Below are 17699 nucleotides of genomic sequence, written 5' to 3' on the forward strand. Positions count from 1 at the left end.
TGTATATATTGATTGTCTGACACTAAACATTTTGAATCTTAGACTATTAGCACAAGAGAACCATAAAAACCTGATGCTTTCATTGTTCTGCAAAAATTGTTTCATCTTACCAACACTATTACACATACCCAGCAGATTTCAACTCAGTCAAGAAACTAAAAATGCCCAATTAGCTTAAGAAAAACTGTTTTCCAAGTACATACTCATATGATTTCAAGAAAGGTTATACCATTATGTCATAAAAAGGAATAGCCTTAAATATGTATTAAGAAAGAGGATTTTTTTCTGAAACACTTTAAATCCACTACCACCTTCAAGAAAAACATTCATGTATTGTTCCACAAAATTCTCACACAGTATGTCAGTTTAGAAAGTAACCCATTCCACAAATGATGCCAGTGAAAAATGTCACTGGATCCTATTAAAGCTGAAAACATGTAACTGAAAACTTTACTCTAAACCAAGCTCCAATACCAAAGCATTCAAGGTTAAATTCAAATGCTCTTAAATTTAGGGAAAGTCAAATTAATATCCATATGTATATTTTTGGCATTAATGCTTTTTTCAGGCTTGCTGTGGGGATATTTCCAGCTTGATTTCAGTTCCTCAGTTCAGATCATGACCTATTTCCAAGGCAGTTCTGTTATTATATGAAGTATTCTGGCCAGAGCAGTGACACAGAAATCTTCCTTGCTTTCTTTTTTTTTTTTTTCTTTTTTTCCTTTTAATGAGAACATTTTCTTTAAGAATTAATTTAATTAAGACTATCAAAATCTTTTCTTCCTAGTATGTTCCATATTCATTTATGGAATTATGTGATTTTCAAATCACATATCTGATGATGGAACTGCTTGCTTCTCAGGACTTCTCTTTACCCTAGACCTGGCAATAAGGAATGACATGTCCCTAGCAACATCAGTAGGGTGCATTATTACACCCATTCTATTCTTTTGACATCCCTCTAAAACTGAGGCATATTACAAAATAATGGCTTATTCCTCAAACATAATTTTGCAAAAATTATACTGCATGTCTCTGAGGAAAGGCGTACCTAAACCAGTTCCTGTCTTGCACAAGCACCTGGGACAACTACAGCGTGGCAAACGTGCAGAAGGCCAGCACGATATTGGCATGACAGGGGAAAACCAGCATTATCATCCTGAACAGATTTTCAGCTAGTGGCAGGACAGTGTTGGCAGCAGGCCTGTGAAGTGCACCATTTCACATGATGTGGTAACATATACTGGCCTTGTTCAGTGGGCTGTTGGAGAGGTGCTGTTACAGGAACTAGTGCACACAGACCTTTGCTGAGACCGATGGCTAGATGGCGATTTTAGCGCAAACCAACAAAAAGTTGAAGACTATACTATTAAATCTAATCCATACAGGCTGATCATGATACTGTTCTAACCTATGTTTCCCTTTATGTACTAAAATAAAAGACATAGTTTCATACGTCCCAGATCTCATTAACCCTTCAGCTGGTGGAATTCAATCTCATATAATTTGGATTTACTATACCTCACTAAACTGTTGGCAGTGTCAGGATCTTGTGCTGTTACTGTGCCAACAGCAGTCCCGATCTTCGCATTTTCATAAACTTCCATGACATAGGAAGGCATAGTGAAGAGCGGAGGTTCATCCACATCACCAACAATGATCTTCAACATTGTTACATCTTTGAATGGTCCCAAGTGCGAAAAGCGGAAATCAAGGTGAGTATTTGCTCCTTCTATATTAAGTGTATATGATTTCTTTTTTTCATAGTTGAGCGGCTGTTGGCAGAAAAAAAGATTTATCAATGCCATTCTGTGTTTCAGTTTAGCCTGCTAGCAAGCTAACTACATCTTTTCTGTTTAATTGAAACTAAATTTCTTCGTGTTACTGGTAAGGACAATACTCTGTGATATTCTGGCAGCCACTGCCCTAACTTGTGAGTAGAAGGATATACATGAAGCAGGATGGATTCAGGTTTTCTGTACAACAGAATTGTGGGCAAGGTACCTGTTTTGACAAAACTCAGGGTTTAGAATGAGCATCAGATTATTCTTCCACGATAACGTAAAGTCGCTGAATTGTATCACATTTTGATTTTTATTGGTCAATGCTAAATATTAAAAAGGTAGACTGATGCATCCCAAATTAAATCAAGTTCATATCATTAATTAATACATTTAATAGACAGTGATAGGGATACTAAAATTCTTTTGCGCATCTCTTCTCTTAAATCTTCAACTGAAAAATGCAACTTCCTACAGGAAAACATTCAGTTCTGATAAGAACTTCCATACACACAGCAACGTAAGTGTGTAAGAATAGCCTAAACATGTGCTTGTGTTTTTTTAATCAGAAAGGCTGCATCCCTATATTCTAGACCATTTTCTTTTCAATTCTTCACCAGCAACAATGACTTGCTGTCAAGAGTAGCAACTCTTCAGCCTGTCTTACCATGTACTGCTGTGCTGCACATGGATTATGCATTCATAAATAGGAAGAAAGTCTGCAGCAGCTGGGGATATGCCTTCTACAGGGCTGAATGTTTCAATAAAATCCAATTGAAGGCACATCCCCAGCTGTACCATCCATCAGAAGCACCACTGCTACTTAAACATTGCCCTGTTATTTAAATTAATAGATTCCTACTAGGAATCCTATTTCTCTACTAGGAAGGAAGAAGTTGGGGGTCTGACTCATATATCACACAGCAGGGATACTTTCTTTCTTAGGAGTCCTATTTCTACCTCTGTTTACACATGTGAAAATTCCATCTCCCTCATTCTGCCGGTGTTCAAATTGTGAACTAATTCTACTGATTTATTTATTATTAACCCTACATTAGCATGTGTAACATTTGTAATGTGTAACAATGTGTAACATTCCAGTGTCAGATAGTTATATAGTAGAGGGGGCTAAAAGGATATTTGGCTTACAAGTACACAAGCAATGAAGTTCCATTAGCAGGCATAGAATTAAGCAATGGGGTTTTTTTTGAAAGCCATGTTTACAGGACCACAACTATTCTGAGTTGGTTTCTTTAGTATCATTAAAGTATCTGACTACTTTCCATAGACAGCCCATTGAGAACTTCATGTGAGAATTTATTTTTTCCACATATTGTCTGTTAGTTCGTGTTACTGAAAAGGCTTTAAAAAATTCCAGTTCCATTCCAGGCAGTCATAGAATAGATTTCAGATTTCAGATTGCTGTTTTTTAAATGTGCTTCTATCTTGAACAAAAGCACTCATTCTTAATAATAGACACCTCAATACTTACTTGGTTACAAATTTCTGCCTTCAGCCAATTTATAAAGAAGGATAGATAGGTTAAAATTTATTATCATACTGAGCAAAGCAGGTAGTCTGTGCAGATACTGCCACTGAATTTCCAACAGTCTCAGAACACAGGCATAACACTAAAAGAAGTTGCATATGCATGGAATTTTTTTTTACAATCAAAATTATTATGACATTATGGCATGGCAGGATTCCACTGTGACCAGTATCATTCTGTGTGGACCTGACAGCCTGCCTGAACAGAACTCAGTACAAGTATTCAGTCCTTAGATGAAGGCTAACCTGGTATTTCCTATCACCTCAAAGGGTGGAAAAGTAGTATTTAAGGCAAGAAATATGAGGAACTCAATGTGTTATTTGTCAATGTCAATGTGTATTTTGTAGATAAAGTCTAGAGTAACTTTGACTTTTTTGTATAAGAAAAATAGTTGGTCAGGATTTATATATGCTATATATTTCTTTGATTTCTCCGCTGTGTATTGAAGGACAATTGATTAATTTTCTTAACTCTAACAGTATAAGACTTTTTTTGTATTTTGCTTTCTTCGTCTCCCTTTCCTGAACGTAAAAATAAAAATTTTAAGGCATGGAAATTTACCATAACCTGATAAATCTATTAGTATAAATAAAAAAAGCTAAGTATACTACTCAATTAAACCAACTCATAAATATGTTTAGCAAATTCTAACTCAGATGTTGTTAATTCATTTATGTTGCATTTCTGTTATGAGCAGGGAAATATTAAATAGTAATTTGCATTGCTCTGCAGCATATATATTCTAAGATTAAACAAGTTTACAATACGATTGCAAATTGTAACTTTTTGGAAAATTAACTTAAGTTTATACTGACAATAACTGGATTAGGTTGTATAGGAGATTAATTTCTCCCTGAAAACACATGAGGAATAACACAAAGTCTAAAGTCTTTCTTTCTTTCTTTTTTGTAATTATTCAGTCAGACAATACCAACACTTTTTTTTCTCTATAAATACAAGAATAATCCATTCGGATAATCAGAAAAAACTGATATCTCAACCATAGCCAAAGCAGATTTTAACTTGTATTTTCTCTTTTTTTCTTCCCAGAATGTCTCTGAATTAAAGAGTCAGATAATGAGATATAAGCGAAAAAGAACTTACTCTTCTGCACTGTGATGCACAGAGGTTAAAAAACAACACCATATTCCACATATAGCTATTTTAGACAGAAAAGGTACATACTGTACTAAGGATTACTATTACCAGGGGTCACAACTAGTATTTTTTTGTTTTGTTTTTCTTTTTTTTCATTTTTCTTGTTCTCTCCTGAGGAGAAGTAAGGAAATTCACAAGCAAAGCAAGCCCTGTGATATTCCACATCTCTGAACAACTCACAAGACCAGTTGTTACATCACTTTGACTTTTACTTTTGATAAAATATTAAAACAAAAAAGAAATCTGGTTGTAATTTGAATTTACAGAACTGTATTTTGCTGGTCTTCTGCTTAAACACTGTTCATGTGTTAAAATTGACATTTACCTTACATGTGAAGAACAAATTGGTTCCCCATTTACAGCCTGTCTAATGTTGTGCTACGAAATTTACTCATAGACTCATCCATTATTTCAGATAATCAGAGCTGTTTACCAGTAGGACTTTTTTATTCCAGTCTTTTCTTTTTATAATGTACTCATCATAACATTCAGCTTAAAATAGCTAAGCTGTTCTAATTCAGCTAGAGTTTGAGCATAAAAATGATAATGCAAAATATTTTATATTTACAAAGGAAATATTTCAACTAACCCATCAGATTCACAATAGGACTAATTTCAGCCCAAATAGCCAAACAGAAAGTTGTGGCTCTGTTCTGTCTGACCCCTTGTTCTCTCCAAGAGAAGCAAAAACTCAAATAAATGACTTGTAAAGATGTTCACCTGTAATATGTAAAATCTAAGTTTAAATTCTCCCTCATTTAACCCACAGAGAGGCTTTGAATACCAGTCATCTATCTCAGTCATTAGCTGTAGCTATAAGATAACAGGCAGCACTTTACTGTCTTGCTAGAAATCTGGATGGTCATTTCTAGATTTACTTAAAATTGTCCCAACACTGAAGATCATTAACTCTTTCCTGGAAAGAAAACAAAACATTTAAATTTTAGATAGACTTAAACAGAATTTTTGTTCATCTTTCTTATTTTCCCAAAGCACAGTGTCTTTCCATGACAATTACCCACATATCTTCAGTATGTATTCATTGCTTATTATGATTTTCATGCAAAACCGAAAATACTAAATGTAGCTTAAGTGATCAGTCACAGGGACAGCTGGAAAATACTGCTGTTCGTTATACTGCAGCTTGTGTTCCTAAAATCAGACTCTCCCAAAAGGAACAGCAGAATTTTATCACAAGTAAATAGCTGTTTCCTGAACATTTACAGTCTCGTTATACAAAATGAAAGAGACATGGGCTGTTCAGACCATTTTTTTCTGGGAAGCCTGAATGGTACTTGCTGACTCTAGCATACTTCTCCAAAAGTTTTAGCATAACTTCTCCAAAAGTTCTAGCATAACTTCTCCAAAAGTTCTAGCATACTTCTTCAAAGTCACAAGAAGAGGGGAACATGCTGAACAGTTGTTCTCTGAAGGAACCAGAGTAATGGCTTTCACTGCACTATTTTATTTCGTTTTCTTCTAGTATCCCACTAAAACAAGACATTGCATGAGGCAAAGGGGAAAATCCTGCATAGCAGTCTGCAATCAACCCTTTGTGGCAGGACCTTTGAGACTGAAGGGTGGCTCCACAGGGCTTATCGGTGGACATAAGTAAAGTACCAGACATTTTTGGTCAGACCAGAATAGACTATAAACGATTTCTTACAAGTCTCACAGACTTTGCGTGCCTGTTGAACTTGGAGGCTTTGAGAAATTCAATTTTTACATCAGAACCTCAAGTAAGTGAAGTTTCAAAAGGAGGACTTCAGATCTTCAGACATAATCATGTATTTACTTCTGGCTTTTCTGATGTGCCTATGTCATGGTTTAACCCTACACAGTAACTAGGACCATGCAGCAGCTTGCTCACTTCCCACCCCCCATCCTGTAGGGTAGGGAGAAGAGGGAAAAAAGGAGAGGAAAGGAGAAAAAACTCAGGGGTTGAGATAAAGACAGTTCAATAGAAAAGTAACAGAAGAGGATAATAACAGTAACAACAATGGTAATGATAATAATAATAATAATAATGGTAAAAAAATATGGAAAATAAAGTAATACAACACAAGTCACTACCACCACCCGATGATCAGTTCCACAGCCCATCCCAAGCAGTGATTGTGGATGCCTGCCCACCAGCCAACCCCCACATATATACTGAGAATGACATCTATGGTATGGAATATTCCTTTAGAAAGCTTGCCCTGTCTATACTGTCTCTCAATTTCTATAGGAAGCTAAAAAAGTCCTTGACTAAGGTAAACAGTATATAGCAACAACTAAAACAATATGTATTATCAACATTCCTCGCACACCAAATCCAAAACACAGCAGCCACTAGAAAGAAAATTAACTCTATCCCAGCTGAAACCAGGACAGCCTACTATACATTCTTCCAGAGAAGTATTGGAGGACAAATCATTCTATTCTACTGTTACAGAAGATACTGGCATCTGATATATGAAACAAAACTGATTCTGTTCTTAGTGAAGATTATCTGGTTTTGGGTAGGCTATCAAACTAATTCAGCTTCAAATCCAATCTAAATTAAAAGTAATTACAGCACAGTATATAAAATACTTATCAAATAGCATTCAAGATCTGAGTAAAAAAAACAATTAAGAAAATGAGATCAACTTTTTTTTTTACTGTACAAAGGGATATTATAACTTCTCTGAGGAAAGAATGGAGGTATTCCACACTGATGTATGTAGCTTTAAATGCTGAATTGCTGCTCAACTGAAATATAACATCACCTAAGCAAAATGTACTCCTTCTTGTCTTGATTGGAAAATTAGAATCACAGAATCATAGAATCATAGAATGGTTAGAGTTGGAAGGGACCTTAAAGATCATCAAGTTCCAACCCCCCTGCCATGGGCAGGGACACCTCCCACTAGAGCAGGTTGCTCAAAGCCCCATCCAGCCTGGCCTTAAACACTTCCAGGGATGGGGCATCCACAGCTTCCCTGGGCAACCTGTTCCAGTGCCTCACCACCCTCATAGTAAACAATTTCCTCCTAATATCTAATCTAAACCTCTCCTCTTCCAATTTAAAACCATTACCCCTTGTCCTGTCACTACACTTCCTGACAAAGAGCCCCTCTCCGGCTCTCCTGTAGGCTCCCTTCAGATATTGGAAGGCTGCTATGAGGTCTCCCCGGAGCCTTCTCTTCTCCAGGCTGAACAACCCCAGCTCTCTCAGCCTGTCTTCATAGGGGAGGTGCTCCATCCCTCTGATCATCTTCGTGGCCCTCCGCTGGACCCATTCCAACAGGTCCATGTCCTTCCTGTGTTGAGGACTCCAAAGCTGGACACTCAGCTTGATTGATTACTCAAATCCCTGTCACATGTATGTATACGAACAATCAACATATGCCTTTGTCATATTTTAAAACATGGTGAGAATTCCTCTGAAGCTATTTTGTCTGCCAAAACCAGCAAGAAATGTGATTTTACACTTTCTATTTATGGAGCCTTTCATTTGGTTGCAAATTCTTCCTTTCCGCTTTATGTTCTCAATATGCACAAACATTGTATTTAATGAACAAGAGTCATGGTGGACTTTTAAACAGAGAACAATGGTCATTTTGAAGAAGAAATAAGAGATTATGGCATTAGCTACATCAAGGCCACTGGGAAATAATTTCAATGATATATAAAAGACAGTTTACTTTTATGTGGCTGGAAGAAGTGGGTATTACACGGCCTTTTTAACTGACACTGAATAAAAGCTTTTAAGATACTGAGAGAGATAGAAACCCTTTTAAAATCATTATGGATTATAAAAATAGTATTTCCTTCAGTTACAAAATCTTTTTAAGATGTTAAATAATTTACATATATACATATCTGTTCAGATGCAAAAAACACCATTCTTTATGGTAGTTTTTATATATTCTGCTTTCCCACATTTTCTCTCGTTTTCATTCCTCCTACCATTAATCAGGCTCAGAATATATATTACCAAATATGAATACAAAATCACTTTTATTTTTTAGGCTATATGGATATAATTGATGCCTGCAAGACTCAGTAGCAACAAATACACATAAGAAAAGCTAATTGATGTATTTTAGTCCAAGTGAAAACTCACATGAAGAAATTATTTCCCTTTGTTGGAAAGGTTTTTAAAAAAATATTACTTAATAATATATCTCTGGGTTATTATGAAATTAAATTTAAATCTAGCCATATAATATCAGCATAAGCTGGCAGACACTTCAGGAAACATGCATTATGAACTCAGTTCAGAGGATTTAATATGGAGATGAAATTATCTATGGAATTAGATTTGTTCATGGAATTCAGTTAATGAAACTAAATTACAAGAACACTTTATAATTAGTAGTTTAAATAGACTGGGATAAATATAGGAAATTCTTATAAATGTTAACTGTGTGATGGCTTGACCAGTTACATTTTGAGTCTTTATAAACAAGTCAGTATTTATATTACACAGTGTACAATATGGGACCCTTTAGATGACAGCTGGCAAGTAAGTCAAAGAATAACAGTCTGTGAAAACTGAATTACACATTCATTGCCACAGATAAACTTTCTATGTCAAGATTTATGCAGTTTGGGGGTAACAGTATAACTTTTAGCCAAATTTCACTTCTTACAAATAAATTTAATGTGCAAACCCGTCATTCAGAATAAAATAAATTATCTTAATAAAAAATTCAGTAAGATTTAGTTTATTACAAATATTAGATATAACCATTCAAAAAGCACAGAAAATGAAAAAAAAAAAAGTTTCTTTCCTTGAATTCCTTTCTCCTTCCCTTTTCTGCAAAGATTTTTAAGTGTCTCAGGAAGCAACACAGAGAAGCTTACATTGCTGAAGTTCATGGTTGAACAGGTTTACATAAATATTTTCATCATGGTATCTGCTTATTCATCATTGTATTTTAATTACATACACAGGGAACTTTCAAAGTCTATTGCTTACCTTCTTCAGGGAAAGAATTCCTTCCCTTGTTTCTTTGTCAGTAGATATGGAGAAAACTCCAGAGCCATCACCATTTATAATTGTGTATTTCATGTCTGCATTTGAACCAGTGTCTGCATCATTTGCTTTTATTTTGCCAACTGCTGATCCAACTTGCGCTGATTCAGGAACATACAGTTGATAATGTTCTGAGGGAGAAAAAAAAAACAAACACAATAGCTTGGACATTTTCTTACCACACTAAATAAGAGAACCTTTATGTGCTTCATACACTTCCAAGTAAGTGGAAGAGTATTTTATATGTAAAACTGACAAAAAAACCTATGAACTTACTTAGATTCCCGAAAGAATTCAAAAGGGAATGGTGTTGTACGGGGGATGCCTTCATTCCCTAATGCATGATTTTGGTTTCCACAGTTATTTTTGCTGTTCATCACATAACACAGAAATTAACTCTGAAGCTTACTTCATCACACAAGTATTTTTAAAAGTTTATCTTTTACATAATCAAAATATATTTCTCTTCACCAACTTACCATAAAATGAGTAGTCAAATGAGTACTTCTGAACTGGGAAGTCTTTGTATCTTATATTTATAATTTGTTTTTTATGAAATCTGATCAGTTTTGCAACATTGCATCAACATTTTGCAACAATGAATTAACACATATTTTGCAACATTGAATCAATACATCTATTTTCCTACAGAAAAAGGTAGTAAATCTTAATTTTTTTACCATTACGACATTGTAGTATTTTTGTTACAGCACAAAAGCCTTTGCACACAAATTTTCATTGGTATCCACAGTAAAGGAAAATGAACATACTGGGTACATAAGAGTATTACACAATTGTGCCTATAAAAAGCATCCATAACAACAATGACCCTCTTTCAGTGTTTTTATAACCTGTTAGGTTAATCATTAGAAAATGAAATATTTTTTTTTTTTAAATAATTTTCTTAACTGTCTCTATCCTTTTGGATTAAATCTCCTAATAGGTACAAAATTGCCTGGGGGACAGCAAGGTGCCACAAGGAAAAAAAAATGGCAAACAGACAGTGTGAGTGTGTAATCACACAGAGAGTGTGATTACATAAAACTCAATTTCTGTCTGAAACTAGGCCAGAAAGACAGCTCAAAGAAATTTTCTCCAATAATGCTAGTGTTGTAACACAGCAGGGACGCTGAAACCTACAAGCACTGAAAAGGAGAATACACATTTAATAGAAGGTATGCGCATACCAACTTGCCCTCCCCCCAATCCAAATCCCTCCCCAACATTCTGCACAGTTTATATCACAGGCCACCAACCAACACAGAGAAGAGAGCAAATTAACTTCTGTTACATATCTTCTGGAGCTCTACAGACTTTCTTCTATATTGCCCTCAAGCATTCTGCATTAGGGAATGCAATAGTGCAACACTGAGGTGCAGGACAGTGGATTAGAAGATGGTACATATCAAAGCTAATGTTACAGTTTGCTGAGTTTAAACCAGCTAGCATGGCTGCAGAAAAGCCCCTGGTAAGCATGTAGAAAGAAAAAGCAAAATTTAATTTGAATTCAAAGATTAAACCTGCATTATTGCAGAAAAACACTATTTGTTGGATGGATTGAAAAAATTATGAATCTACAGAAGTTGCACTTGCAGAGGGAATCAGTTATCACTAAAATACAACTAACTAACTTTAGACACCTGTTAGAAAATAGATTTTATTATAAATTTATCTAATTCCTTGCACAATGGTTCCTAAATCTATTTATAGTCTTGAATTGTTTTTGTAATCCTATCTCATAACATTAATAAATAAATAGTAGCGTGACAAGGATGGATGAGCGCGCTAAACTTTGTTAGTCCAAAAGGGAAGAGAAGTTTCCTAGGAAAACAAAAAATAAGTTACCATGCATTAGGGAAGTCTCAAGGGAAACAAGAAATGACCAGCAGAGACAGAGAAAAAGTATGATTTACCATGTAAAAAAGAAAATACCAACACTGATCTAACAGGAAAATTGCTTAGTAGTTGATTAAATTAAAACACATATTTAATTCTTTGCTGCAATTCTTTGACACGCATATAAAAGCCATCTTCACAAATTTCCAAATGAATGCTCTGCCATGCATTCTTTTGCAGTGCTTCGTGCTTACAGATGACGTCAACTGACACTTTCATATTGCTGGTTGCTTTATTTCATACAGAAAATTGTGGTGACGGGATGAGATTAATTTTGGAATTTACTTATTGTTAAAATAAACGTGAAATGTGGTCTTCTGACACTTTTGCTCTGACTAATGTATTCCAAAAAGGAAAAGGTTGAGGCCATAAAGAATATGTTATGTAGTGGCCATAAAGAATATGCTATATAATCAAACCACTTCAGGAACTGGAAGTGTTATAACCCATATGATAGGGTGAACTAATTAGAGACTTCCAAATAGCCAAGCTAGTTCAAATATATCCACATGACACTACACTCTGCTTTATAATCACACTCCAAGTGTTAGCCATCTGTTTCAGAATATCATTTTACTTCAGACATTCTGAAATACTAAAACTTCAAGCAAAAACAAATATTTGAAATCATTCATTAAATATCTGTCAGTATTGTAAAACTGCAATGTTTCAAAAAATGGATGGAATGACAACTGTTAAAAAATAAAAACTCCTGGATCGAAGGTCAAAAATGTCTCCCAATGAGTATTTAATCACTGCTTCACAGAGACAGCCTGAAGATATCTCATACAAACACGAGCCAAACAGATAATTGCAAACAATACTATCTAAAACCAACAAATTCAGCAACATGAAGGTTAGACAAAATATTTTATAAACATTTATTTAGACTAGCAGTGGGAATTGGAAATGTTCTTACTAAACAATAAATCCTTGTAAACTTTATTACTGGAAAGTAGAGTAACCAACTAAAGGCTCAATTGAACATTTCCTATGTGTATGTGTTAGAACTGTTTCACCAAATCCACCCGAGTTGAACAGCTTGTGCCCAGCATCGCAGCCTTCCAGGAGCCATTGTAAAGCAGAAATTTCAAACAATCTTGGGGATGATCTACATTGTTCTAAAGGAGGCTTATGGATCAAGATTCTGTAGAGGTTGATTTTGTTCTCAATTTTTATGTTAACATTCACTCAGATGTGTTCACTTAGCTCATGAGTTAATTACACTCTTTTACAGTTAATGTACTGTATAGGATAGTCATATCACTTTGCAGGACTTTAATATATGCTTATTGATACATTGTTCAAATACATATAGGTGATCTCCATCTTTCAATAAACTATATGGCTTATCTGTCATTACGGTACAGAAACAATTTATTGATCTGTAGAACTATTTACATCTCATTTCAATTAGCCTACAGGCAACCTATAATGCTGTGTTTTACTCTCAGAAAAGCAATTTCTCTGTCTGATTCACTCAAAAAAAGAATTATGACAGGATTTAATGCAACTCAACAAGCATGTTATTCACTTTCTTTTATTCATTAATCTACTCTGTTGATAATTTTGACTTACTTTTCTAGGTTATAATGTCCTCTTGAACAGTGGGAATTACCTTACTTAACAAAGGCAGGCAGGAGAGGCATAATGTTGAACTAATAGAGAAATAAGTAAATATTTGGCCTGCTTGTTACTTGTTTATTCAAGGCATAATTTTATTAACATGAGGATAAGTGCTGTTTGGTGATGAACAAACAGATGCATTCATTCATACAGTACAGGTTGTACACTGATGCCTTTCTCTAGCTAATAGCAAATTAAAAAAATGCAGCAACTGATTGCCTTAACATAAAATACCACCATATCCTAAATAAATATCAAAGGGCTATGTGAAGAAAGTTTGCTTGAACCTACAACTAGCTTAACACTCAGTCATGAGCCAAATTGGTAAGATAGGGAGAATAAACGGACAGTGAGCCTGAGAGGCTCAAAGTCTGATGATTATGAGCACAATATTCAACTGGCAGCCAATTAAAAAGAGTTGTTCAGGAATCAAATTTATTTGGCCAAAAATTATTTAATGTTTGAATTAATGACCTGAATGATGGGTTGCATGTACCCCGCAGCAAGCGAGTGGACAATACTATCTTGGGAAAAAGTGGTCAGTAAGCTGGAAGGCAGGCTGCCTGTTCAAAGGGACCTAGGCAGGCTGAAGAAATGTGCTGACAGGAACCTCACAGCATTCAGTAATTGCACCAAGGAAGGAATAACACCATTCACCGGTACATGCTCGGGGCCAACCTCCTGTAAAGCAGCTTTGTAGAAAAGGTCCTGAGAAGGATCCTTCAAGACAAGGCCCTCAGCAACTTGATCTAACTGAACCTGAATTAAGCAGGGATTTGGGTCAGATGACCTTTTGGAGGTCCCACATGAATTTTTGTTCCTGGCATTCATGAAGTTATGCCTCACATTTATTGCCAGCCATCTTTGATAAAACTAAAGTGCAGCACCAACTGTGGACTATGTACCACTTGCTTGGTGGCCGCCTGCTACAAAGTTATTATTCATTCAGAATTGCTTGTTTTCATTACATTCTGGATTTCTCTTTTGAGACTGCAGTTTTTTAGAAGTTCATTTCTCACAGTATTTCTTGGACTTTTGTTACACCTTTCTTTACTATGCTTATTTTTAATATAATAAAACCTATTTTAATCCATCACCATTATGAATACAGTAACTTCTACAATTCCAGAAACTCAGTCAATTTTGTATCTACCGTCTTTGTTCTGAATCTTTTTGTTGACAATATCCCTTTCACAAAGCTAGACTACGGAAGAAATTTTTAACATGGTGTTTGGCTTATTCTTCTTCCCTGCCAAAAAAAAAAACAAACCATAAAACCAAAAAAACGCTTTTCCACTTTCTGAAAATATTTGAAGTGTAAATGAAATTCTTTCTTATTTGTAAATATGACACTAAAACTATCTTCAAAACTCAAGCATTTTGCCTGCTTTGAAACTCTGGAGAACATAACACCCTTGGGTCAGTTTAAAAAAACAACATTCTTCTTACATCCAACAGACTCCTTTAGCTGGAAGAAGACTTGTGCATCCCCATGTCCCTGCTTTTTACATCTCAGTGCAAACTGGGAGTTTTGTTTATGATTAAGATTATAATCAGTGAAGAGTTTAATTTATGCTCCATGCGCTTTTGCCTTTACAGACAGTAACTAAAAGTACCTGAGAGTACTCCCAATTCTCCAGTCAATAAACAAAAAAAGAGAAACAAACAACTTTCCTGATTCCCAAAACCACTACTGCCTCATTCACAACCCTTGCAGAAAAAATCGTGAGTTTTTTTCTGTGCAGAACATTTCAAAATAATTTTTATATGTATGATACATGTGACGAGTAATCTACTTTATATATAGAAATCATCATAGACAATACTCAATTAAGTGAAATAAAAAACACTGCTAGACTCCACCCAACTGTTAGGAATAAAGTTGATGCACACAGCTGGCATTAGAGCTCAGTATACAGTACATATATTTTCCACAAATATTTAGTCAGACTTTGACATAAATATATTTTTGCCCCTCCAAGCTTCCCTTTATATTTGATTCCATAACCAATTCTATGATCAAGTTTTATTGTCATGAATTCTTGTTAAAGGAGAGTTTTAAATGATACTTAAATACTCTTGAAAAGTATTACATTTATTTCCTTTAATTTTTACAGTAAAAATTTGATTACGGGAATCACCTTGTCCTGCTCAGGAAACATATGAGTCTTCCTGTGTGATAAAGGCTGTTAAACAACTTATGTCAGATTTCAATGATAAATGAAGCAATTCGGTAGCTTTAACTTCAAACACTGTGCAAATATGAGAACATCAATCTTCTTACAAATAGAAAAAGAAGATTATTAAACAAATCACTTTACACAATATTTGTCCAGTCTATGGAAGCGTGTACTACTTAAAGATACATGTATTTTATTTCTTATATCTTAACTCTCTTAAGTACTTAATGACCATCATAATCTCTTAAGTAATGTATTCTTCATCTCACAACTCTGTGTTTAAGCAATCACAGACTAATGACTGATTCTAGCATGTTAGAAAGATACAACAGAAGAGAAATTTTAGATCACTCAGATCACTGAGCCTTGTCCTTCTTAACAGTCCATTTCATCAGGACAGTATTGATTCTAGCTGCTTTTTAAACAGCCCATTGTCTTGTGCAGCAGCCTTGCTAGTCAGTTTACTCTAGATACTTCTGGAGAATGAAAAAAGTACCATATTTCTCTTATGTTTAAGACTAACAGCTGTTGTCTCTTGGCCTGACACATTGAAGTCACACACCTTCATCAAGTAATACAAGCATATAATAGCATTTTTCTCTTTTACATGGGCTCCTTGCTGTCAGACTCAGAAGGAAACTCAAGTTCTGAAAAATGACAGAAATGGAAGCTTGCTAGCTCATATATACATGCCTCACATTCAGTTTCTGATGTGAAACTTTAGCCATTTCTAAAGAAAGAACAATTAAGGTCAAGGGGCTTGGAGATTTATTTGTGATGATTCTCTGTAAAGGCAGAAAATCAGTATACTGAACACCAACTGTACTCACAAAGGAAATGTCACTCACTGGTCATTCACTTTGGAACCTCAGCACACACCTTATAAACACAACTAATTGAAGAAATTCTCTGCCTTTAACAATATGAGAGAATCAAAATAGTCATTAGCACCAAACTTACGCTGTGTGACTATTATGTGAATATGTACTATAACCAATTTTAATAGCTGTTTTCTTTAACAAAGAATACAGCTTCTATAATGTATACACTCCATGAAACGCATTGCCAGATTTTAACAGCAACCTTAAACACAGTCCTAACAACATTCTTAACATAGAATCTTGCTACCTTTCTTTTCATACACAAACAACTAAAACCTGATTTATGCAGATACCATTAAAATTTTAAAAGTCTATACTGAAATACTGTTTACATCTGATCAGCTCTAACAGCTACAGCTTCTTGGTTACAAGTAGTTATTTCCATGTCTTTTTTATGTTAAAGTTCCCCTGTTATTTGAGATTTCCTAATTATATACTAAAATGTTCTGGATTAATCTTTATATCTCAAGTTAGCTGAGATTAGCATGTTGGGCAAGAATTCAGTTTTGCAGAAAACTCTCAATATTAACCAGAGGTGTTTTAAGAGCGCAGCAAACGGAATTCTCTTTGAGAAGCCCTTAAATTTTCTCATGAGAGTCCATCCTTTAAATCTCATTATGTTGACTCAATTTTACCACAGGACTAAAAAGAAGCTACATTTAATTTTTAAGTAATACCTGTTTTGGACATAAAATAAATTAATATAGGCTACCGTATTTCCTCATCACCTAGAAATATCTGATTTCCTTGCATTTCCCCTGGCATATGCATATATGTTACTCATTTTGTCTTTTAATGAGATGTTAATAATTACCTTTCAATAGATTGGTCGTGCACACGAGGCTTATCCTATTTACTATTTACCCAAAGAAGCTGTTTCTGATGCCGACTTTGTCTAACTGCTAGAAGGAAGAATGATCCTGCCTAAATCTTACAGATGGAAAGAATAATCACATAGTATGATTATAATCTATATTGCTTTAGACATCCCGGAACACATATATGATAAAAAATAATATTGGCAATATGTAAACTATAATTCTAGAAAAGCATATCCTAAATTGTGAGCCATCTGTGGAAACAAACAGTGAATAAGGTAGTACAAAAACTTGCCTGTGAAACACAGGAATGAGAAAAATGAGACTACAATAAAAATTCCAGGATGGTAACTTCACTTTTGAAGAAAGGAAATAGTTTCATGCAGGAATCTATCTTCTGAAGCACAAAATAATAGGGTTCTCTAAAAATCTGGCTTTAAATCAACTTTCTACATGTCCCTCTAGCTTGATTTAAGGCTTTACTAAAAGACCTAAGCATCTTTTCAGCAATAACTGATACTTGGGACAATACATTTTACCTTCCTCTAGTATATTATAGCTAGCAGCTATTGGCAATACTCACAAAGGTTGTAAGTGTAGTAGCCTGAAATATGAAAAGGCATTCTTCTAATTATAATAAAAAAATACCTTATTAAATAAGCAACATTTAAATGTAGAGCAATTTCTAGAATTAAATGCTTCCTAATACTCTCTGGATATTGGATCAATGCTGGACTCATCATCACCACATAAACAACACAATAAACAGGTAACTCAACTACTAGGTATGAACAAAATCTGA

At 34.8% G+C, this 17699-nt stretch overlaps 1 protein-coding gene across 4 annotated transcripts in view; it reads right to left on the reverse strand.

The window, feature by feature from the left end:
- Nucleotides 1-17699, reverse strand: part of CDH18 (cadherin 18) — a 180713-nt gene that overhangs the window by 51294 nt on the left and 111720 nt on the right. For all 4 annotated transcript variants that reach the window (XM_074146449.1, XM_074146448.1, XM_074146447.1 and 1 more), the window contains 2 exons: nucleotides 9440-9627; nucleotides 1522-1775 (listed from right to left, as the gene is read on the reverse strand). In XM_074146449.1, the coding sequence (XP_074002550.1) occupies nucleotides 1522-1775; nucleotides 9440-9627 (442 nt within the window). The remainder of the gene's footprint in view (nucleotides 1-1521; nucleotides 1776-9439; nucleotides 9628-17699) is intronic.

Source organism: Numenius arquata, chromosome 4, assembly GCF_964106895.1.
Source record: "Numenius arquata chromosome 4, bNumArq3.hap1.1, whole genome shotgun sequence".
Classification (NCBI taxonomy): domain Eukaryota; kingdom Metazoa; phylum Chordata; class Aves; order Charadriiformes; family Scolopacidae; genus Numenius; species Numenius arquata.